Below are 25,066 nucleotides of genomic sequence, written 5' to 3'. Positions count from 1 at the left end.
CTAAGAACAACAGGCCCAGAGGTCAACATTTCCTAACAAATATTTTGGCTTATTTACAGAGACGAAAAGCATAAAAAGGTCTGCTCTCAGTGGAATAATTGCTGCACCAAAACACCTCCTACTGTGCAGTGTGTGGCCTGGCATTATGAACAAAATAGGGAATAGAGGACACGCCAGGATTTCTAAATCTATCCTAAATCCAAATTCACACACAATTTAGAAAGAATGATGATGGTGTACTTCTCCTTTAAACCTTTCTATTATTCATATTTGCCAATGGTAGTAGGCAAATGATAATAATAGCTTTATCAGTGGCCTCTAAAACATCACAGTGACACTATCCACATAACTCCTTTTACAATAAGTGTCCAACAAAAGTTTGCACAAATTAATCAGGTTTTACAGGTAATCAGAGATTTTCATTTCATGATGTATTTAATCATGCCAGCAACAAACTGCATCTCTAGGGATTCAGAAGTAAATCTTTAAGAAAAGAAAGTGTAAGTTGTTAAGTTTGGATAAAGATCCCTTGGAACAACAGCATCCCGCTAACAGGCATTTGCTGCCCTCTGTTGTCAGATCACGACACACTGCAGGCACACATGGATATTTAAGATGCAGGTTGAGTGTGTATATATATATATATATATATATATATATATATATAGGGCTTCTGGACATTTGGATAAATGCATAGTGGAGCCTCTGCACATTTGCTGATTTACAGATGTAGGGGTCAGTTTCGCATAAAAGAAGCATTTATGAGGCATCATATAAAAATAATTATGTCATCCCTACCAGAACCTGCTGCAGTACATTCAGTGAAGCCTCAACAGCTCAGGTAAAGACAGATGCCAAAGCTCTCAGATTTTCTTTTTCATTATAATTTAGCTAAGGAGCCTTATAATTAGTCTAAGCACATTATAATTACACAGAATGTTCAGGATGAACCACTTGGATACAAAGTGCCTTTAAGATATTTTGCCTTCCTCTCAAAATCTTTGCTGATATGAAGAAATGTTGTATGTGTAACAAGCCAAAGTTGTGACAGAGGAGGCATGTAGTTGCATTAAGCCATTGTCAGTAGAAAGCACTATATGCTCAAACTTTTCAGGAGAAATACATTTTTGACTTTGAGCTGAGGAATCTGGAAGACATAAATTAAAATTGTTGCAGATAAGTATTATAAAGTGAGTGTTACTTTATATTTCTCTTGCACTGCAGTGATTCTGCTCAGATGTTCGTCTGGGTTTAACCCTGTCAAAGTGGGGTATGGAGTTTTTGGGTGTCCTTGAATTAAAATATTTGAGGATTCTTGTCCTAACCTAAAGTATGCAACGGATAGAAGTAAGTAAGTTTTTAGTATTTTAAAAAGTTTTTGAAGTATTTATTTTTAAATCCCAGCCTATTTGGTTTGCTCTTCTCCAACAGATTGTGTCTAAAATTAAACAATGACTGAGGTTAAAGTACTGACTTTTATCGCTGAGGACTGTTGAGGTTGTTTAAATCCATGGGGTAAACAGACTCATAACCTTTTTATGTACTGTAAGTAGTCCCCTTCATTTTCAAACAGAACAGTATGGAAGGACAATGACACTGTCCAACATCAGTATAGCATCAAATTAAAACTGAAAGTCACCACATTAAATTCAGTCATTGATTTATTCCAGACCTACGTGAAAGAATGTGTCATTGTCCAAAGACTCATGGGCTGCACTGTAAATATGCTCAAATAGCTTATTGTCACTGTATAATGTCAAATGTTTCTTTATACTTTTGCACTATAATTAAGTTTTACTTGATTAAATTTATTTGGCAGAATTACTAGTTACTCTTAAGGTCACAAATCACTGATTACTGATAATACCTCTGTATTTTTTTGTAAAGATATGATGAAATACTGTCACACAGTTGTATTGCTTATTTAACACAAGGATTGCCTCCATGTTTTAAGACCTACAAAAATACTCTGCTTGGAATGATAAAGTGTATACTCTGTTTTCTCTATTATTTATGTTATGAGATTTGAGGCGAGCACAGAAAAACTTTCTGCATACAAGGGTGAAAAAGTTTATCATTCTGCTCAGCCAGACATCCTAGTGTATTATACCTGTAACAGAATATGTTGTCAAATCTCTCTCTACCTAAACAGCTGTGAATAACTTTGTGCATTTGCAATTTTACATTTTCCCACATAATCTAGACCCTCTTGAAGGTCTCTTGAAGTTTTATTTTTAAAAAGGGATTTTTCTTTTTCTTGTTGTCTAATTTAAGAGTGAATGAATGCCAATAATGTAGCCTAACACCATTTCAATTTGAGTAGCTCACTGAGGCAGGCTACTCCCCCTAATGATCATTTGATCATTGATCACTATCCCACTTATGTACAATAGGTAGGTATTTCCTTGTAGTTGGGTGTAGTCAACTGATTACAGATCATAGACTGTATGCTACAGATGCTGGTCACGTGTCTGTGCCACGACGACAAATAGTCCCGCCTCTTCATGACGGACAGGAAAAAACACCGCCCCCCGAATGTCTCATAACAACAGCTGGTAGCACAGAGAGAGAGAGAGAGAGAGAGAGGCAGCAGAGAGCAGAGACACTCATCTTCTGCTTGCCTTTACAGTGTACACATCACCGCTCTGACTGCAGCTTTCTCTAAGAAAAACCCACATAAGAGGTTTTTTCTCTGACTTTTTCCACTGCTCAAGGCGCATGCTCAGACTAACAGACGGTGCAGTTGTTTTTTATTCAGGAACTCAGAGGTGAGTACAGTAATGCCAGTCACAGCTAAACGCAGTGAAATCTGCTCCGGCTGTTTGTGGCTTTTGTTTTTGCATCAAAGCCAGCTAACGCGCTAGCTTTCTTTACCCGGACCACTTTTAGCTGTCCTTCTCACCAATGTCAGACAAGAAAGAGCAGGGTAGAGGCTGTTCTAGCCGACCGTTAGCTAGCTTTTACAGTTTAGCAAACAACGGGACGTTGTTTGTTTGGTAAACCTGCTGCGAACAGGGGTTTTTCTTTGCTGTTAGCTTGTACAGATACTTTTACAGTAGCTTAAGATAAACTCTCAGCGTTCACCGTCGGAACAGCTCTTTATATTTACACAGCCAAATACAATACAAAACATAAACGAGTGACAGTGAACGCTACGTGTTGTTGCAACAAACGTCGACCCACTTTCTCCCTAGATTGACCCGAGGCTACAAAGCCTGTTATGAGTTATGTTTAACTTTCTGTTATAGTTGTTGTTTTCAGTGCAGTGGTGCAGATTTTCTGACTGTGTAGCTGTGAATCTTCCCAAGCCAGATCTCCCTTCAGACCCCACTGGACCCTATTCACACCAAGGCAAGATGTCATAAACGTTTAAGAAATAATTAATAGATAGTAAATAAATACACAAATAATTGGATAAGCAAGCAAGCAAGCAGTAGAGTGACATGCACTTGTGTTAGTTCTTCATAGAACAGGAGAGTTCAGAGGGTAAAAAAAAACATGTTGAAGCTTTTGTTCACTCTCTTGTAAAGCAGTAAAGTCAACATTGAAGACAGTGGCTTTGATACTCTGATGCTGTGTCTTGCCTCAACATGTGACTCTCGTTTGCATTTGTGCTGGCATTAAAAGAATAAGAAAGCTGACCTCTGTCTTTCCTTCCTGCAGCCAGCCTCTTCAGTGACAGTAGGAGAGTGTCAGCATGGAAGGGAAGGGAAAAAAACATACAACACAGGCCAATAAAAAAAGACAAGGCCGACACTAGGCTTACACTGGGGAGAAAATCACAGGACTTTCCACAGATTGTTGTTTGGTCTAAACTTGTTAGTGTGTGACTGGATGCATTAGCCAAACAAGGATTTCATCGTATGTTATTTCTGTAAATATAGCCTTCTAGTATTATGACCCCTTGTGGGCTTTTGATTTGAGTCTTGCTCATGGCTTTGTTCTTTGATTTTGCCTTGTGAGTGCGACAGGGTGTTTCTGTGCCAGGCTGTGTTGGCATAACATTGTTCATTAGGCAGACAGGGGTGGATCCTAATAATATGTATTAAACAAACCCACTGGTCTGACCTGTTATGTATGTTTCCCCTGCACCACCCTCCACTCCCTTACCACGTCAACAGCTTGAGGACACCACAGAAAAAACCTTAATTGATTGAGGATGATAGTACACATATCTTTACTGTCAGAATTGGGCACAGCAGAGACATGTTCAAATTTTCACAGTTTATACAGGTTGAAACGTGATTTGTCACCAGTTAATTTCCATCTCACTCTATATTAGATACAGTTTAACTGATGTGTATATTTTTGTTGCAAATTGAGCCCCTTCATATTGTGTGTTGCTTCCCTCTCCCCAGACATTGAAAGTTTTTAAAGATGACCACTTCATGGAGTGACAGACTGCAGAACTATGCAGACCTGCCTGCCAACATGGATGGCCTGACAATGAAAAAATACAGGAGAGAGCCCTACCACAGGTAAGAAACACATTAATTACTAAGGGGTTTTTGTTAAAGTGCAAGTTTGTGGTTATTCATGTAATTTTGACTGCTTTGTATTTCATATTCCCTCTCATAAAGTGTTACAAAACACTCAATAGGCCATTTCTCTTAAGTTCATGAAATGAGTAGGGATATAAAAGCAGGCTTTTCACATAAAACCAGTTGTATTTAGGGTGTGGTTTGCAAAACTCCTCTCAGTCTCATAGTAAAATATCACCAGAACGTTAAAGTCCAGGGTGTGAATGCATGAACTCCAAGCCTGTTCAAATTGATCCCATTAAGCTTTAGTATTTGCGTTAAAGACAAAATTGATGCAGATTACACTGTTTTGACACAAAGTTGGTTAATTAATTTGGCCTTACCACTGACACCCTTGTTTCTGTACCTGTGGACTGGAAATGCCCTGATGGGCGTACCAGCTGATGTAAGGAGGAATTTATTTCTTGTCAGAGTAATAACACGTGTGTTGTTGTTCAATGTTTAACTCACCCCAAGCCATGTGTGTCCACTGGATACTGCTGTTCCTCCACACCATTATATAACATGCTGTGCTCATAGGGTTTATGAAACTGTCACTCATCTGTTCGCTGTGTGTGTGCTGTGCTGACATGATCAGAAACACTCACAATCACACGTGAAGATAAAGATACAAAGATGTATGAGCTTGCTTATACAATGAATTGTGACAGCATACTGAGCTGCTTGATTTTTTTTTTTTTTTTGAACGTAAGAGAACATTAAAGTACTTGTCAATCTCACAGACAGACAAAGCAATTAGAAATGTGCTGATAGTAAGAGCTGTGTATCACATAGCAGAGGGTTGACGACTTTTCCCAGTACAGATAAACTGTCTATCACAGTGAGTCAAATCACTGTCTACATGAGATTAGAGCGCAGTGGAAAAAATCTGTCAGATTGTTGCACAGCTGTGCTCAGATAACTAGTAAAAGTCGTGAGGGATTCTCTCAAGTGTGGCATGGCCATTGTGGGCTATTTGAGGCAATACTGTTATCAGTGGGACCAAAGTTGAGGCTGACTACAAGTCACTCCCACCTACCCCCCACCCACTGTTCATATGGGTGATCTTAGGATAGGCACGATCTTATCATTTAAGGCTGTCCTTTACTATATCTCTTTCAGGCATCAAGCCTAAGGTCACATGTGAAATGAACACAGTCACAACAAAATAGAAAAGATTTAGATTTAAATCCCTCACTGGAAAAGGCTCATGCCTGCTCAGTGCTGACAAATGTTGATGGTAAAGAAGTACATTGTTTTGGTTGGATCAGAAGTTCCTCAGCTTCAGACACATTTTATATTTAAACCTGACTCATTCAATGGAACTGAAATAAGGTCAAAATAATTTGGATTTTTAAGCAGCTGATTTTAATTTAAATAATTTTTATATTTTAGTTTAGCAATTTCAAAAGCTAGACTTTTTTCATAACTCCCAAAAAGGCAATTAGAGTGTTTGGGGTTTAAAGGTGCACATCTGAACTTTCTTGAATCTGATTTTCATTTACTGATATGACTGATAAGTATTACATTCTTCAAGATTCAGGGTTGACTGGATATTTGAGTTTTCATCTTATATTTTGGTGTCTGAATTTGATTGATTTGAGTTACTTGACCCGAGAGACTTGACTTGAGTTGAATTTTCAGATTAGAATTTGAGCAATGTGGGTATGCTTTTTTGAATACTAGGCACTTGAATTTTCTTTTTTAATTTCTGCACATTAAAAAAGGAAAACATTTCAAATGCGTTAAGTTTTGTACTATTTATATTTCTTTATAAAGTGTTTCACAGTTATTACATTTCATAATCAGATATTAAATTGCCTGTTTTGCTTCCATAAAATACAGTCATGTAAAATAAAAGATAAAATGAGATTCATCATCCAAAAAAGTGAAAGTGAAGTAATCCTCTAATCGATCATGAAAATAATAATTGTGTTGAAATAGTTGCAGTTGTGTTTAGTGATGTGAGCAACTGTCGTTTGGGGCGCAGGGGCTTGCTTGATTCTACCTGACTTGTGATTGTTCTGGATGTCTTTGAGGGCCCACAAACATCATGCTGCACAACAACAACCCTAACTGACAGCACATAACAACAGAGAATGATGCGGAATGGCCACAATCATTTTTGCAACAAGTCAGAAAATTTCTGAATGGCAAGAAAGCAAAGAGAGAGAGGGAGGGGGCGCATTGTTTGTGGGCCAGAGCTGCCCTGTGTTGCTGGAGCAGGTCAGACCAACGGAGAGTCAAACTGAGGTTTAATTTCACACAGAATGCATCGTCAGTCGTCTGCTGGACAAAGATCTAAATGGGAACTTGTTCACTATGGATCTGCTGCCAGGTATTTCTCAACTGATTTAAAGATTGGTGAAGATGAGAGGGTCATTGTCACAGATTAATGTTAAATTGCCTTGCAGAGTCATCCAGGGTTGGACATTAGAGTTATTTGAGTGTACCAGAGTGAGAGATGTAGCCTTGTTTTGTGTGACATTTTTGATTTTCCTTTAGCTGATATACATCTTATTTCTAGAACGACTAAATATTGACTTGTGTGGAAATATTTAGGAACACAGCCACACATTTAGCTCAGTCACAGATGTTGAAGATAAGTTATGTAGGTCTGTGCCAGCAGTCAAAGTTAGGCTAGCAGTGTGTATTTGTCTTTTTCTGTGGAGGCTGTGTCAGCCAGGGTATGTAAACACTGTCTATCACTGCCACTGTAGACCCCGGTCTCCTGACTGATTTATGAGTGAGGACAGGAGAGCTGTTTCCTGGAAGATTGTCATGCTCAGGTTGAGTTTGTAGGGTTTTACCATCCCCAGATTTAGACTTTCTTCCTGTGGTGTTACCAAGCACCAGACTGAAGGCCTGTGGTTTTAAATTATTCAACGGTTTTAAGTTCTTGTTACCTAAGTTCATTGTAGTGCTGCACCATTGTGTTTAGTTATAGCTCTTACTTACTGATACATGATAAATTGAAACATTTTATTTAGAAGATTGCTAGTGCTGTATGTTGATGTAAAATGCTGTCTACCTCTTTCAAATGAAGACCATAAATTGTTAAGTACAGTTGCAATGGCCAGTGTTTCACTTTCACTTTATATTCCAGTATTTTCAGATATTGTCACGACTGATGGTCTTTGCCAAAGTATTGCTTTTCCCAGGCCAAGTTTGCTAGTCACTAAGAAGTACCACAGTGATTGTTACACATTGAAACAATTGTAACAATGTACTGTCTATTCCTCAGTCAGTAAGCAAGCTCTCTGCATCTTCCAGTAACTAATGAATGTGTGGAAAGTTGTGTAGAATATTTTTGTGTTTCTTTAAACTGGGCTGATAGTGTTCAGTAACAGAAAGTTTCAGAAATATGCGCTGGATATTATATTCTATATTCAGTTCTAATTTAGATTTCAACAAGCTAACCTTGTATTAGATATTGGTTATGTCAGTGTTCTTTGATGTAGGCATCATGTTTCCCTCTAGTTCTCCTTGTAGCCATCTCTTTATGCCTCATGGAGTTGCCTTTTACTTAGTAAGACTAAAGTCAACTGGCATTAAAGTGGTTGATGTTTTATTTTATTTTAGCTATTTATGCTTCAGCAACAACAAAATAGAGAATATTTTTGTCGTATGATGGCTTTCATTATGTAAAACCAAAATCTGGTATAGCAAAACATGGGTGAAAACCAAGCTATACTTATAATTAGATATAAATAATGCCAGATGATTTAAATCTGACATGAGTTATTGTTCAGTCATTGCTTTACATGACTTGTTGCATTCATATGGGTTCAACTTACATTTTCGTTAGCTTTCTGACACAGTGTGCAGTCAAACAAGGCATTTAATGCCACCGCTTTTGACTGAAGCAGAGAACTGACATGCTGATGTAGATGAGTGTTTGGTGAAAGCATACTAATATGACATAATCAGCTGTCATATCCAAAGTTATGAATGCAAGTGACACAGCTGAGGGCTACTTTATGTCATGATATCTTAATCCTTCATGTTAACTCACATGACAAAATTGTACGCAGTAACAATACAAGATCATTAAATTACTAGAAACGGCCTAAACTTTAACTGCACATCCCAAAGTCAAATTCAGCAAAATAACAGAAAAAGCAAAAAGTTGTGTTATTTGAAAGAACAAATCTGAACAAATCTTGCACATTTCATTGTGTGCTGCTGAACAGTAGCAGCATTTTGGTTCATTTTCACACAGTCTGTTTCTTGTGAATAGCTGAATAGCTATACACAGTACAGTATAGTAAGTCGACTCAGTATGTGGACCAGCTCAAGCAGAGAATAGTCCTTGATTCTGTGAAAATGAATGCTAATCCAGTTTTTGAAGGTTGTATTGCAACTAAAACATTTACCTCCTCTTGTTTTCTCTAGAGTGTTTGTCAACAGAAGCTTGGCAATGGAGAAGATTAAGTGCTTTGGCTTTGACATGGATTACACTTTGGCAGGTAAGTTAATACACATCATCGAACTTGTCACCACTAAATAAAAATAAAAACAAAACAATTTCTTCATCATTAAATGTCTTTAGGGTTTCTGACTTCTGATAGTAAGATATCACTTTGGGCTCTGCCAGCGTTTGACAGATACTTCTTGTTATTTTCAACCTTTGATGTGTCAGACAATACATTTCTAAATTGAAAAGACAATTGATACATTAATTGATAATTAAAATAATTGTTATTTCCAGCCATATGCACCTTCGCTATTAACGTTTTGGTATGCATGTTATTAGGGTTGCATAGCAGCTCCTCAGTTTACATGGATTGTCCTGCCTGTTGTTATATTAATAATGCAGACTGACTGAAATGAGCATGTGTCACTTGATAAATTCAGACTGACTTGGATTAGAGATAAATTATAAATGCAGCAACTGCGGTGCCTCAAAATGGAAAATAAGATATGTAGTAATTGGAAAGAGGAAAAAAGTTCTGTGAATATCAGGATAACTTTAAATATTGAGGGTGTTTATTTTCTGATTTGTCACTTTTGGAATCCGAGTTGAATTTACTTTGACCTTGTGAGTTTAATGTTGGTGTTAAAGTCTACCGTATCCTGTCTTTTCAGCTCTATATTTGGCTACCCCCCAGAACTACAGCTTGTTGTCCACAAAACGTTATTTAAGTCAATGTCGGTGACAAATTGAGTACACTATAACACTCACAAACAAAATGTAAGCTTAGCTCACTGCTACACACAGTCCATTGCACAGAGATCTTAGTTTTCCTACTGACCAGTAACCAGGCCAGAAATATCCTAATTTTTCATGCCAGTTTGTACTGTGACTCAGCTCCAGTTTTTGGTCTCTCTGTCTCTATAAATAAATCTCCCCTCACTTTGGAAAGCAGGTCACGTTTGTTTGTTGAGTTCACCAGTGATGGCTCCCTTGAGAACAGGGATCACTCTAGTCCCTCTCTGGCTCTTTACCTCTGCGTCCGTTCAGAGCGCAAGAGATTTTATGAACGCTCAGCTGTTGACATGGCTCTTTTTATGAGCGCCCATAACCAAGTGTTAATGTTTGCTAGAAGTGTGGCTATCATGTATCCTTGGATGGTGTTCAGCTTCTGACCACAGAAATGCTTCATCAACTCCAGGGAGCTGGAAGATTCACACAATGGCTGCTGCTTAACCACAGGACCCTGGCCGACAGCAGCATTTGTTTTTAGAGGGTGCTAAAGACAGTTCAGATGTGCAAAGTGCATAATGTCCATGCTTCATCAAAACATTTTTCTTTAGTCTTACTCTCTGGACAAATTTGGAAGATTTTGTATGTCTTCAAAGGTCTTGCAAGGTATGGGAAGAATATACCATGGTTTCTGATTGTGTGATACAGGAAGATATTTGATGTGTTAGCATATGTTTTATTTTTCTACAGTGTATCTGAACATAAGGTTCAGTAGGGTTTGGCAATATATTGATAAATAATATGAGACGCGATGTCAACCATCAGGGATTCTTCCATACCTTTCATACTACAATACTACTACAATAAATATCTTATTATTATGCCTTTACAGCCCCTGAAACCTGATGTTTTCTTCTATTATCCTAATATTTATGTCTAAATAATTACATGTAAAGTTGTGGAAAAAAATCAAGTTTACCACAAAAAACTCTTGAGGACTCTGTGGGTGCTGTTGGATCAGATTTGATTGACAGTGCTTGTAACATAAGCAAACATCCCCACAACTGTCATAACATTTTGATTCAAATGTTGCTAAGTCCTCATTGTTGCCCAGAAGTATGAGGCATCACATTTTTCTAACTGAGACACACCCACTCCAAACCAGCACAGACAAAATCACAGAAATCTCTCAGTTGAAATAATCACAGTTTTTGTAATTTTGCCTCTGTACACCACCACGATTTGAAATGATGCCATCACAATGTGATTGAAGTGTTGATGTCCAGCTTTAATTCAAGGGGTTTAATAAAGATATTGCATTAACCGTTTAGGAATTTCAGCCATTTTTATACGCTGTCCCTCCATTTTCAGAGGCTCAACAGTAATTGGACAAACTAATCTAATTATAATTATAAGAATTATTTTTAAGAAAATCCTTTGCAGTCAATGACTGCCTGAACCCATGGACATCATGCCTATGGACCTGACTGTGTCCTATAAAATAATTTATCTAAATTCATCGTACAAACATACTAATGTCCAAGGCTAGGCCTCTCAATTGTAAGTCCCTTGTGCCTAAACACTTTTACCTATTAAATTCACAAATGTCATACATTGGTAAGATTTTGTAAACTAAACCAACATTGTAGGTGACAACATTGCCTCATCTATTCTTTGTACTCCTACAGGGACACACACAATAGCCTGTAGAAGATGTTACTCAAACGCACACATAGGCCCAGATTGCACTGAGCGCTACACACAGTTTTGTCCTAGTTTTCCAACAGACTTTTGGCTGTAATGTAGGTCCCTGAGGCTGTGCTGAAATTTTCTCATTTTTCCACAATATGTTTGATAGAGTCATGAATCTATGGCCTACATTTGCATATTAGTGGCCACAGATTAATTAAGACAGTTATGGTGTTATCAGTTTTTAATATAGGTTGCTATGTGACATGGTTCAGATAAATGATTCTCTGTCGCTGACTGTTTATATGATTTAGATACAGTGGTCTATTAGTAGAGGGGTGGGGGTTGTTTACCTTCTGTGTGAGGGGTGTATGTTACATGTAGGCCTGAGGTGACCTGGCCTATAAACTCTGGAGAGACACCACACACCTCAGCAATTGGAGCAGTGGGAGTATAATTATCTGGCAACAATCTCATCAAGGATACAAGGTAACAGACCCCAGAAGCCAAGGCCGCTTCTCGCCTCTGCTCTAAGTAGACAGCCGCATGTGTGTGTGTGTCTACGTGTGTGTCTGCGTGTACACGGGTGTACTGACAGCGTGAGAAATATGAGAAAGGGCTTACAGCAAGGGACCAAGGACCTCTATAAAACAGATACGCAAGAGAGTCAAGGACACAGCAGGCAGCAATAACATAACTTCTGATGTGCACACAAATATTGTAAACACGAGTTTTCAATAACATCTGCTGATAATATTTGCTTTGATGTCTAATTTACTAAAACATGGGACTTTCCATGACTGCAGCCTGCAGTGTGGCCTTGGAAAAACAGATCTGCAGATCACCGCACAGACTACTGCTCAAGCAGTCCAACATCTGAAATAGTGAGGGACATCTAGAATTTCTTGTGAAAAAGATATACTGTGGGCCGTGGTGTCATGTGTCTGGAGTTTTTAAGAGGGGGCTTGAGTTTCAAGTTGCTCAAAAGTAATGTGGTTTTAGAGTAATTTAAATCTTGAACAAAGTAAATAAATAAGTGGAAATAAGTAATTTGCAGTTGTGGTCAAAGTTTGACTCCAGTGTTTTCAGTTTAAGTTATTTCACATTTTCAGATTTTCTGTATTTTCTATGTTTTGAAGAGAGGAGAGCTCAGTTACTAAAAAGTGATGTCACAATTTGTACAATGCTGTCAAATCTGATCAAACAACACCTACATAGTTTGATGAAGGATATTAACAATGTTTTTGAGTTTTAAACTCTCAATAGCCATCTTTCTTTTACAAATCCTTATCTTTAATTTTTACCTGTTTATTGTTGGGGTTATTTTATGTTAAATGAGCATTTAAGGTTATAGAAAAACATGTAAGGTTTGAAAGTTTTATGGGTCTTTAAGGACATGTTAGTAAGATCATCCTAGTTTAGTTTTGACCAGTAAACTTTTAGTAGACACTTCCTAACAATGTTTTTTTTCTTAAACTTAGCTTTGAAACCTACATTTAGAGTACTTCCATTCAGTTGAGTAGTTGTAGCATAGTAGTTACTGTCTGAACCGTGGCCAGTAAAGCTTTTTAATAGTCTTATCTAATTATAATGTAACAAACAACTTCCTGATTGTAAATGACCCGCCTGACTTACTTTTATATAACCTAATTGAGATGTGGTTGTACATATCTTAAGTTGTATGTGTGGGTAGGAGTACCACACCAGTGTCCGAAGGGCAGCAAGTGAAAAAAAGCCACCCAGTGAGCTAAAGAAAGAGAGAGTGATGGTAGCAAAGGTGACAGAGGGGAAGCGGCTCCCAAAATAGGTCTCTTTGTAGTGCTTCAGAGCTTCAAGAGGAATATGACAAGTGACTGAGGAGAGGGAGGAGGAGGAGGAAAGGGAATTTAGTTGGTGTATGCTACTGCTCTGGGCAGAGGGCCCAAACCCTCAGTTTGCTGGGAGACTACAGCAGGGGGTGGGAGGGCAGGGGTAGGAGGGTTAAACAGCAAGAGGTTACGTGATTATAATGCAGAAACAAGCTCGGGCTTACAGAGGAGGGGTGTCAACAAAAGGACAAAGCTTTACTGAACCCAAGATTTTCCTGTAATTCAGTACATACTCATTATGCTTCTGTGTAAAAACCCAGCATTCAACCAACCCAGCAAGTACTCACATTTTGCAGGCTAGGACACAGATGTTTTCCTGTTTGTCCTACAGTACTGTTCCCGCACTAACTGTCCTCTATCCAAGCATCATCAGCCAATTTTTCTTCCCCTCCAGGGGCCTCCCTCCACCCCACTGGGAGTGTAGAAAGCAGCCAACAACACAGGCACATTCTCTGTTTCGTATTTATAACATCTGACATATTCTTTTCCCAGTGTCAAATAGCATTGTAATCCTCTGCTAGCCTTTTCTTAGCCCAGCATCAATCTGTGTTTTTATTTTCGGAGCCCACCCTTGCCTCAGTTTTGGTTTAGCCCCTGGCACTGGTGACGACAGGATGGGGGGGGCCCATTGCTGTCAGCAGGGCTCATTAAAGCCACTGCTGAAAGTCGAGCGATTTTTCATTTTGACGCCTGATCTTATTTCTTTGTGGACTTGCATGCAGAACATCCAGGCCCTTGTTGATAGCGGGGGAAAGAAAAGGGCAATGAATGTGTATATGTGTGTGTGTGTTTGTGGTAGGGGTTTACATGACAGTGAGAACATGTTGTTATCAAAATACTGAGACAACACCACAGAGTCTGAAGTAGATGAGATAGTCTTAGAAAAAGTCACATGTACATGTTGTGTAACAGGAGTGAGGTTCACTGACACTGTGCATTAGCTGTAATTACCCACAGCTCACGTTCCTTCACTGTATATATACTACACTGTTTATTAACATGTATACACAAATCTGGACATAATATATGTAGTCTGGATGTAGTTTGTATGTTTCGTGTATTGATTTGTTTAGTTATATTTATACATAGCAAAACAACCAGAGCCCAAAGTCATATTTTAAAGCTGCTTATTATTTTTCTGACAAACATTAAATAATAATATTCAGCTTAAGGCTAACATTTAGTTATTTATAAATGAATGTATTTGTTAGATGTATCAGTTCATTGTTTTGTCCATCACAAGTTCCCAGAGCTGAAGGCGAGGTCTTCTAACTATTTTGTTTTGCTCTGACCAACTCCCAAAGATATTCAAATTACAATGCAAAAATGTGAAAAAAACATAGAAAAACTGAAATATTTTGGCATTTTGCTTGATGAATGACTATATAATTATTTGACTGTAAAAATTCCTGTAGATTAATTGTCTGGCGATTGGCTGATTGATTAATTACCTAATTGTTATTTTACAGTGACCAACAATGACTAATGATATAGCAGTTACCAGAATTGGCAGTTTCATTTTTTACAAACATTAACATAACAGGCTTATTAAGCCAGGACTAAAACAACTGCAAAATTGTTTTAAATGTCGACACCAAATTTCACTGTAGCACCATTTGTTTTGTGACTTTCTTATGATCTTATATTGGGGTGAAACTGAGAACTGTTATGTGTGTTTCATTTCTAGTGTACAAGTCACCAGAGTATGAGTCACTAGGCTTTGAGCTCACAGTGGAGCGGCTGGTTTCCATTGGTTACCCCCAGGAACTGCTCAGCTTCGTATACGACCCGTCCTTTCCCACCAGGTCAGACCAATCACACCCCAGCACACGAACATCATGATGGCCGTCAGGTTAATGCCAAACTGCTGCTTCTCTTGCCTCATCTATTATCATTTTAGTCCCCTGAACCTTCTAACCTCACTGTATATAGCAAGTATAATGGACTGGGTGAACCAAAACCATCACCTGTTCAAAGTTCAGTCCCACTGAATTTTAAAAAACTTCTAGTCTAATAATAACTAATTATATCACAAATGATGAGCAGTTAAAATGTCATATGATAAACAGATGAGTTCTGTTTTGTAGATTTAAACAATCATTTTTTCCCTCCTATATTTAGGGGCCTTGTGTTTGATACCATGTATGGAAACTTGTTGAAGGTTGATGCCTACGGTAATATCTTGGTCTGTGTCCATGGATTTAACTTCCTCCGGGGGTGAGTGAAAGTAAATAGTAAATGTGGTTTGTCAACTTTATTTCTTTCGGACATTGTCTACATTAAGATTTGGTCTCGTGTGTTATCTTTCCTCAGCCCTGAGATCCGTGAACGTTACCCAAATAAGTTCATCCAGAGGGATGATACAGAGCGCTTTTATATCCTCAACACACTCTTCAACCTACCAGGTAAGCTCTCTGAGCACTGAGGAAAATACCATGGGACTGTTGTACAGAAATTAGATAAGTAAGAAAGGTTTTTATAAGGTTGATCAAGTCACAACATTACTGACAACAGCTTTATTGTTTTGCTTCACAGAGACCTACCTCTTTGCCTGCCTAGTGGATTTCTTCTCCAACTGTGACAGATACACAAGGTAAAAAAAGTCTTGGTTACATTATTAGTCATGCAACAAGTTTCTGGGCACCGCATGGTGACACAAAGACAGTTGCAAGCCAAACTGGGTCAAGAGCAAGCCCTACAGCATGGGTGGGTGCAGGTGTCTCAGCTGCTAATCTCAGCTAATCGTTTTAAAATGGAAATTAAACGGCAGTTCAGTCAAAGAACCTGTCTACTTTTCATTTTTATAACAATGATTAATTAATCTCTGCCACTACTAATTGTAGAAACGCATGGATTCTTATCAGAATGAGATAGAAATTAAAAAAAGACATTTACACTAACTGTTTACAAAGAATGAAATCTTGATATAACTAAGAGATAATCTTTTAAATGTTACTGTAAGGAGGTATAATAATGGCCTGTAAATTTGTTGAGAATGTAATCTGGAATGGCTGCATGTCCTTTGTCCTCTGAAACCTGGTTGTTGGTCTTTTAGGGGGAGAATGCTTTCCTGTTTGGCTGGGGACCCCTCCAACAAGGGAAGGCTATCCCATTTAAAAGCAAACAAAAAACAAATGTCATGTTTTTGAAAACCTTCTGTAAAGATGTGGCCTATGCGACGGCTGTGTACGTGTGTGTCTCTGCTCCTCTCCCCCAGCTGTGAAACTGGCTTCAAAGACGGCGACCTCTTCATGTCCTATAAGAGCATGTTCCAGGACGTCCGCGACGCTGTCGACTGGGTCCACTTCAAGGTAAGACACCTTTGATGGTTGGGGTTTTAACCTCAGAGTGTCAGTTATGAAACTGACGTCACATGTGCTTCACCTTCATACCTGGGTGTTACTCAATTTAATCACTGTCTGAAATGTTCTGTCGATACATGAACACATTCAGCACTCAAGCAATTCTTTTTAGATATAGACTTCATATCATAATATGTTATAAATAGTGATGAAAATACTGCATGGGGATAGTTATTGCTACCTTTGACTCGTTCTTCACCCTTTTTTTTTTAGGGAAAATAAACGGAGTAGGACACAAGCTCAACACACCTCTAGTTTAACACCTTTTCACTCTGATACATCAGGGAAAGTCCCCGTACACGTTCTGACATGTGTTACTATGGTTACCAAAAGATCTTGTATCTATATAAGGTTGATACAGTACATTGCTTTAGCCTTCAGATCAGGAGATTGCTTTCTTGAGGGTTTGTGATCAGGAGATGAATTTAATAATAGTGTAGATTTTATACGCTTACTAAAATCACATAATCCTTTTTAGTCTGCTCCAGAGTTTGACTGAAAGCTTTCATAAACATAAAAAGCACACAAGAATTTATCAAATGGGACAGTGGATCACCACATTGTTGTTGTTACTGAATGGAGGAATTTGTTCTGTTGCTTCCAACTTAAGAATGTGACATTTTTATGTAAACATTTAAATGGAGTTTGTCAGTGTGTAGTCTGACTCCTCCGTCTCACATTGCAGGGCACTCTGAAGGAGAAGACGGTTGAGAACTTGGAGAAGTATGTAGTGAAAGATGTAAGTAGTTAGTATTCATCAAGGATGCCGCAAGTGTACTATGTTAAAGAACACACACACAAAGACTCACACATTCTTGTTGTACTGTGTGAAGAGGCTGGTTTTGTAAAGATGCCTTGAGCTTAAGTCTTTTCTTCTTCTCTGTTCCCACCAGGGGAAGCTGCCTCTCCTCCTCAGCCGAATGAATGAAGTAGCCAAGGTTTTCTTAGCTACCAACAGCGACTACAAATACACTGATGTGAGTATATGTGTGCAGTTGTGGTACAGGTTTCAATGTTTCGGGAAATACAGTAATTAGGTCACTCACAAATTGCAGTGGTAACTGACTTTGAATCTGTGTGTTGTGTTCTCACAGAAAATCATGACCTACCTGTTTGACTTCCCCCATGGCCCCAAGGTAAAAGATCACATTTTTCCCTCCTTTCCTTTGATCACACTTTGAAATGTGTTGAATGTGTAGGTGAAGGTGAAAGTTTTGTTGTTGTTTTTTGACTTTCTGCTTGTGTATGTGTTTGTAACCCACCACAGCCTGGTACCTCGCACCGGCCCTGGCAATCCTACTTTGATCTGATCCTTGTGGATGCCAGGAAGCCACTCTTCTTCGGGGAGGGTACTGTGCTCAGACAAGTCGACACGGTGAGCAGACACAGAGGAAATCTGTGCAGCTGTGTGTATGCTTTTAAACCCTACGAGACTCTCCTCATATAAGCACTTATATGTTGGTTGCGTCTGATCAGGATTGACCATCAGCTGTAAAATTACACTGTCCATACATTTTTATGTCATGTTCTTTTCATATTTTGAGACCTTTTGTGATAAAGTTTGTGATTTTGTGATCTTTTTTGCATCTGAGAAAACATCTTTTTCCCCATCACTGTGCGGGCGTTTGTCATGAGTCTGTTTATCCTGGATACACACCCCTGACACTACTTTTTGAAAAGCCTGGGCTCAAGAGTGCACACACTGTTAAACAGTACAATAACAGCATAGTCTGACATAAGTAGATGACATAGATTTTTGAGGACTTTTACTCTGATTCAGCTTTGATTCAGTTCAGAGCAGAAAAGGCTGAACTGATGTAAATTGGCAAAAAAAACCTACCCTCAGAAACATGCATTATGGATTGTGTTTAAGTTTGTTTGGTAGAACATTACCTGGTTGTGTTACTGTCCCTCCTCTGCAGCACAGCATGAAAGGACTGACCAGAGGAATACAAAAAGAGTTTATTTCTTAGTCTTTAAAAACACATTCTCTAGATTCTGGAGTAAAAATGTGTCCAAACGTATGGCTTCATTCGTGTGCATGAAGCTGACCCTGTCAGTGCTACTGCCACAGTTTCCCTCACTGATCAAAATATATGTTTTCTTCATTTCAGACAACAGGGCGTCTAAAGATAGGAACCTATACAGGACCACTGCAGCATGGGATAGTCTATTCTGGAGGTATGACTAGAATTTCTCTCAGTCATTCATTATTTAATGTAGTGATCATTTCCTTGAAGTTGTTGTGATTGTTGTTTAGGTTCGTCAGACATTGTGTGTGACCTGCTGGGGGCCAAGGGGAAGGACATAGTGTACATCGGGGACCATATCTTTGGAGACATCCTCAAGTCCAAGAAACGTCAAGGCTGGAGGACGTTCCTGGTCATACCTGAGCTGGCCCAGGAGCTGCACGTGTGGACCGACAAGAGCTGTGAGACTTCAAACAAACACATAAACGCAGACCTTACACACACAGTGACAGGAAATACCAGTTTGACTATATGTACATTTCTGTTCATGTGCGTATGTAGTGGCATTCAGACTTGTACCAGGTATTGCAGTGCCTTAGAAAACAGTCTCAGCAGGGACCATTCACAGAGTCATGATCATTTATAATGGAGCTGGAGAGAGAGACTCAACCTCTTCTCATGTTTTCCAGCGTTATTCGAAGAACTGCAGGGCCTGGACATTTTCTTGGCTGAGCTCTACAAGTAAGTAACTGTGGCCTTTAGCCTCTTTTACCTCCCTCCCCTCACCATATCCCTTACTCATCACAGTCTCTTGCACCAGTTCTGCTGCTCTTTGCTCTCTGCAACAGTAGTGTTTGCACTTTTTGCATGCATGTGAGCATGTGTCCGAGAAAGAACAACAGGGTCAATAGGGTAGGTGACCAGATTCGCTGACATTATTTATAGCCATGGCACGCCTCGCTGTTGCACCACCTCACATTACCTTTCAGCAGACTGATATCAATACCCCCCCTTAACCCCAACCTCTATCTCGTTCCTCATCATCTCTCTCCGCCGTCTCTCTTCAGACATCTGGACAGCAGCAGTAATGAGAGGCCAGACATCAGCACTATTCAGAGGAGAGTCAAGGTACGGCTTTAATCACCTCCGTTTCTATGACGACAGGAGGCCTGTCCACATGCTTTTAACACTGGCTGCCAGAGATGAGTTATCAGTGCCCATGTTTGCATTGTGTCTACTATTGTTTAATCATTAACAGGTCTTTCAGGACATACTGCATTTAGTGATTGTTCTCTTACCAATGACCCTAATAAAGATACTGCACTCTTCAGGGAAAAGCTCATAAATCACACGTGGTACCTTCTTTCTTTGGCGTGATGTTGCAGCCTCACTGGTGTCTTCCCTTCTCTATCTTGCCCTTTAGAAAGTGACACATGACATGGACATGTGCTACGGCATGATGGGAAGCCTTTTCCGCAGTGGCTCCAGACAGACCCTGTTTGCCTCCCAGGTGATGCGTTACGCCGACCTGTACGCGGCCTCCTTCATCAACCTGCTGTACTACCCCTTCAGCTACCTCTTCAGAGCTGCACACGTACTGGTGAGCATCTGACTGTAAAGAGAGGGACTTGAATGAAAGTGCACACACAATATACCAACACTTCTGCTTCACTGTACTCGTCTCTTACCAATGAACATTCAAAATCTTTACCAGATTTTCGGACCTATAATCATTGGTCGTAAAGGATTAAAAAAGATCTCTGCATCATCTCTGATCCTTTTTTCTTTTTTAAAACTGTAGTGTGTCTGACTGTTAGCAAGTGCAATGCTAAATCAATAGAGTAGCTACTGTGAAAACATAGTATTCAGATGTTTTTAGTCTGGGACTGAGGGGGAGTGATACTAACCTCCTTAGGAAACAGAGACAGGCTTTGTGGATTCCTAATCTTTGACACTTATACTTGTGATATATCTAAAAATGAATTGTTGGGGAGTTTTTATGGCATTTTTAAAATTGTAGTTTTTGTAATGGTATTTTGTGATTGTGATTAACATTTTGTTGCAGCACATATTTATATGTTGGATGTGCAGTTTTCATTAGAGGTTGGCCATCTATGTCTCTACTTCTCATTGGATAACTGACAGAGATGTTTATGTGCTTTGCTTTTGCCCACTCTCTAAAACATTCTGACAAAAGCCCTGTGTCAAAGTGTTTTGCTTAAATAAAAAGCAGATTCTTCCAGCAGGTCAGCTAGCATTGCCAAGTCATTGTTGTCTCACATTTTGTCTCTTTTGCCCCCTCTCCAGATGCCCCATGAGTCGACGGTTGAGCACACCCATGTGGACATCGACACAGAGTCACCGCTGGCCACCCGCAACCGCACCCACTGCAGCGACTGCAAGGACCATGAGTGCAAACGCAACCAGCTGACCCGCTCCTTCAGCGAGATCAAGCCTCCCAACCTGTTCCCCCAGACTCCCCAAGAGATTACTCACTGCCATGATGAGGATGATGACGAGGAGGAGGAAGAGGAGGAGGAGGAGGAAGAGGAGGAGGAGGAGGAGGAAGAGGAGGAGTAATAAGGTTGACATGGAGAGATGAGGGGCCACGCTCCTCCTCCTGCCTACTTATGTTTCCCAGTAGAGTTGGGTAGTGATCCCTCTCAAAGAGAGGCAGGGAGGAAAAAAACATCTCCAGTGTGTGTGTGCGCATATATCAATACTGTATGCACTCAAACACACACACACACACACACACACACACACACACACACATACTGGAGATTTCTGAGGAAAGTATAAAGGACCAGTAGCAAGACAGATCATACGACTGTCAGAAGACTGTATGCATTCTAGGTCCATTATAAAAAAGAAAAAGAAAAAAAAACTTAATAGATTTTAATTGATTTAATTTCTGTATTATTTTTTCCCATCAGACAGACAGAACACACACTCAAGCAAGCATCACACACTATGTTTCATTATGTTTTATAAGCTGACTTTTAAGACCCATTGGTGGAGATGCACTTCAAACCATCAGATATGGTCTGTAAACTGTAGTTTTAATCTGCCTTGCTGACACAGTATGCACATTAGAATCAAATCACTTTTCAAAAACAAACATTTTTTTAATGCAACGTGGGAACAACGTTCAGTTTGTCATTGTTTCATTTTGTCCGTTTACTCGTCGTTATAGAGGAGTCATTTGTTCTGACTTGTATGTAAGGGTGTGTGTGTCTGTGTGTGTGTATCTGCCAAAGTAGACTCACTTAGACTGTAGCATCCTGAGTGACTGTGAGCTAAGGATCTGTTGTAGTAAAGTGAAGCACAGGAGCACTGAAGCACAAGCTGCTTTTTAAACCGATCAATAACCAGATGCAGTTTTGTTTGAAGTTTGGTTGAGAGAACATGTGGTATACAAGTGGCTGTTGAACTGATGTTTTGTTACCAAGCAACAACGAGGACAGAGTACTGTAGCCGTGTTTTATGCCGATAGTCTCTATGACAACCCTGAACTACAGTAGCGTTTCTGTAAATAGCCATCAGGTGAATGTGCTTTTGCCATGTAGTGAGTTCATGGTTTACTGCCATGAACATCCAAAGTGCAGTATTTCTTCAGCTCAGTTATTTAGGGAGATGAAACCTCATAATTGTATTTGACTATTTCAGAGGGTTTTATTTTGATAGGGGAAATATAAAATACAAGACAGTTTTGAGCAGTTCAAGCAACTTAAAGATGTGTGAAGTGTGACAGTGGCCTCTGTATGCAGGGAGGTGAGGCTTTTTAGGATGTATAGTGTAAAGTTCAGTTCAGCAGGTGGACCTGGCTTCAGACTGTAATTAGCCTGCTTTGTTTATCTCCATGGCTTTGGAGCTTTGTTGGATGTTTTTTTTTAAATCCGCTGACTCAGAATTGTAAGTATCATGGGGAAACATGTTGATAGAGTGTGAGGATGAGTGTGTACATTATTCTTCTGTTAAACACTGTCAGGTGACATTTTGTGATTGTGTTGGTTCTAGCTGTGTTACTAGTTTAGAACTGGATGAAGATCTCCCCTAACCCTAACCCCAAATGCTCCCCACAGGAGAATTAGCACCACCAACTGTTCTTAATCTAAATGAGCCCACTCCTAATTTTTACAGTAATGAATTGAAATCTGCATGAATTCACTTTTTTTGTAACTTCGTTGAAATTTGTGCTAAATTTAGATGTAAACTTGGTATGTGACCAAGCAACCCACTGGCTGTCATAAGATTGGGATTCATTTGTTGCTAAATCCTAAGTGGTGCAAACAAGTATGCAACATAATCTTTGTCAGACTGAGCTCCACCCACTTCAATCTAGTGAGATAAGCACAGTGGAAAAAACAAGCTCAGATATCTCTCTTGTGAAATAACCAAGTGTTATCTGTGAGAAAATGGTGTGTTCATGTAGGATGCTGTTGCTCACAGTGAAAAGATGATAAGTTTCCAGGCACAGTATCACTGGCAATGTACGTGTGTTCGAATGCATCAGTGTTTGTAAGCAAAACACCAACTGAGCTACCTGAAATTCAAACACGGTGACTTGATCTTTTCTTTTTTAGCATCCAGTCTGTCCTGTACATTAACTTTCCTCACCTCTCATATCCTGACATGTCGCATCAGTCTTGTTAACTGTTGATTGAGGCCACAAAAGGGAAGGAACATGCCGTCTGCTTTTTGCATTGTTTTTGGTGTGGCTTGATGTGGAGTGCAGAGAGGTGAATGTGTTTAACTGCAACTTTACGTAACGAGTCAGTGGATAAAAACCTTGTAGGACATTAAGAGACACATTACAGTTTGTTCTCTTTTTCCCCTTTCTTTCTTTCTTTCTTTCTTTCTTTCTTTCTTTTGTTTTTTTTACAAATGAAATATTTGTATTATCAGTTTTGACATTTGTTTCTTGAACATAGAATAACTGGATATGCTATACAAGGCAGCTGCATCGCTAATGAGAAATAGTCAACTGTCTTTTCTTTGCAGAATTTGCATATGCATGTGAAAGTTAAGAAGCATATCCGCTCTGCCACGGTGGTTATGGTAGCATTGGTTTTACTTCTATGTGGACTGCATCATTTTTAGGAAACAGCTTTTCTGACATTTGTCACTGTAGTTTACACAGGGAGAAAAAAAGAACTCTAAACCTGTTAAAAAAAAAAAAGCTTAAGAAGGGAAATGTGAATAGCATGTCAAGTACCGCAACTAAAATGTTACTTGTAATCAACACCATGGGGTTATTTTTATTTTTCTAAACTAGTGTTTTTAAATGGTCTCGGTTTACAGAACTGTAAATAGACCTTTCCATTTCTTTTTCTTATCTTTTTTTCCAAATAACATTTTTTTTTTGTCGTTAATTTTTATACCGTACCACAGGAGTCTGCCGCTCAGACTTTGAACTAACTAAAGCCTTGTGAACAGTCACAGTGCTTTAGAAGATTTTTATCCATTGTTGTGATGCCTAGAATGCATCCACATTAACACCAGGTGCCAAAACAGTCACCTTTCATTTTCTAAACTATGGTAACCTTCTGTTTTTATGCATATCAATTCTAGTTATGTTCTCCTGGACAGTGTTTTGTTTGTTGGTTTCCAGAAATTATCCTACAGACTGTACATTATGGTAAAATACATAAAAATGTAGAATAAAGATAGTTTTTGATAATTGTCTTGGTGTTCTTTTATTCATATTTTGCTTAAAGGAATATTTGTGGGCAGTTCTGTTGACCAAACAGAAAAACAAAGGTGGAGAGGCTTTGTGTTTTCATTGTCCTAAAGTTAATGTCTGACAGCAGACATGCATCTCATGGTGGTTCACAAACATACATTGTTAAAGCACAGTGATGACAAATCATTCTTTCCCATATCTTACCCATCAGCAGGCAACTTCATTAGCAACTTTTTTAAAATTCTAGTAGAGCTAAAGTTTTCAAAGATATCAAATATGTACATTTTGTGAATTTGGGGAATTATGTATGAAATACTACACAAAAATCTAGAGTTTTTTTCATTTGATGGAGTGGTATGGCCATTAAAACAGTCTGGGGGTTGAATATTTAATTCACTGCAAATATAGTGTACTGGAGCCTCAAGGAAGTGCTGGGACAAGCTGACTTTACTAACAAATCCCTTGAGTATTGAATTGACTGAGGGTGTTTTCTGTTGCTTTTTATTGTTTGTAAAAGGAAGAATGTTATTTCATTTAGAGTGTAAGAGCTAAATCACTGTGGACTGGGTTGTTGAAAAGCTAAGTAAACAGCCTCCAGGGTTAATTATTCAGACCTGTAAACTTCTATTGGGTCTATTAATTTGCTGCCATTAGAGTTGATTGACATTATTATGTAATGGTTTCATAGTGAATAAAATACACAGTTTTATATTATTAAAATATGTGGTGGATTAAAGTAGAATTATTCTTAAATATCCACACAAACATATTTCATTTAAACATATATGTTGGACTGTCAGCAGCCTCTTTTTTTTTACTCACTTC

At 38.9% G+C, this 25,066-nt stretch overlaps 1 protein-coding gene across 2 annotated transcripts; it reads left to right on the top strand.

Moving 5' to 3' along the window:
* The first annotated feature begins 2,552 nt into the window (after positions 1-2,552).
* nt5c2b (5'-nucleotidase, cytosolic IIb) lies at positions 2,553-24,238 on the top strand. 2 transcript variants are annotated; one of them, XM_018664613.2, is made up of 18 exons: positions 2,553-2,768; positions 4,359-4,478; positions 8,916-8,989; positions 14,911-15,028; positions 15,345-15,440; positions 15,537-15,628; positions 15,759-15,816; positions 16,441-16,534; positions 17,271-17,324; positions 17,479-17,562; positions 17,680-17,721; positions 17,853-17,960; positions 18,700-18,766; positions 18,846-19,016; positions 19,245-19,296; positions 19,623-19,683; positions 19,979-20,155; positions 20,863-24,238. In XM_018664613.2, the coding sequence occupies exons 2-18, from the start codon at positions 4,378-4,380 to the stop codon at positions 21,133-21,135; spliced, it is 1,722 nt and encodes a 573-aa protein (XP_018520129.1). In that variant the 5' UTR covers positions 2,553-2,768; positions 4,359-4,377; the 3' UTR covers positions 21,136-24,238. The 2 variants fall into 2 exon arrangements, with proteins under 2 accessions (XP_018520129.1, XP_050926760.1); XM_051070803.1 differs by lacking the exon at positions 2,553-2,768 and adding an exon at positions 16,279-16,326 and having other exon boundaries at positions 4,368-4,478.
* The last annotated feature ends 828 nt before the right edge of the window (positions 24,239-25,066 follow it).

This window comes from Lates calcarifer, linkage group LG5, assembly GCF_001640805.2.
Source record: "Lates calcarifer isolate ASB-BC8 linkage group LG5, TLL_Latcal_v3, whole genome shotgun sequence".
In the NCBI taxonomy this organism is placed as follows: Eukaryota; Metazoa; Chordata; class Actinopteri; family Centropomidae; genus Lates; species Lates calcarifer.
Note: the sequence above shows the minus strand (reverse complement) of the source record. Positions and strands in the feature narration are given on the sequence as shown.

Coding starts and splice junctions, on each gene's coding strand:
- nt5c2b (XM_051070803.1), top strand. CDS start 4,378: ATGACCACTTCATGGAGTGACAGACTGCAGAACTATGCAGACCTGCCT. Junction 8,990..14,910: donor CATGGATTACACTTTGGCAG/GTAAGTTAATAC, acceptor TTTCATTTCTAG/TGTACAAGTCACCAGAGTAT. Junction 16,535..17,270: donor TCGACTGGGTCCACTTCAAG/GTAAGACACCTT, acceptor CTCACATTGCAG/GGCACTCTGAAGGAGAAGAC.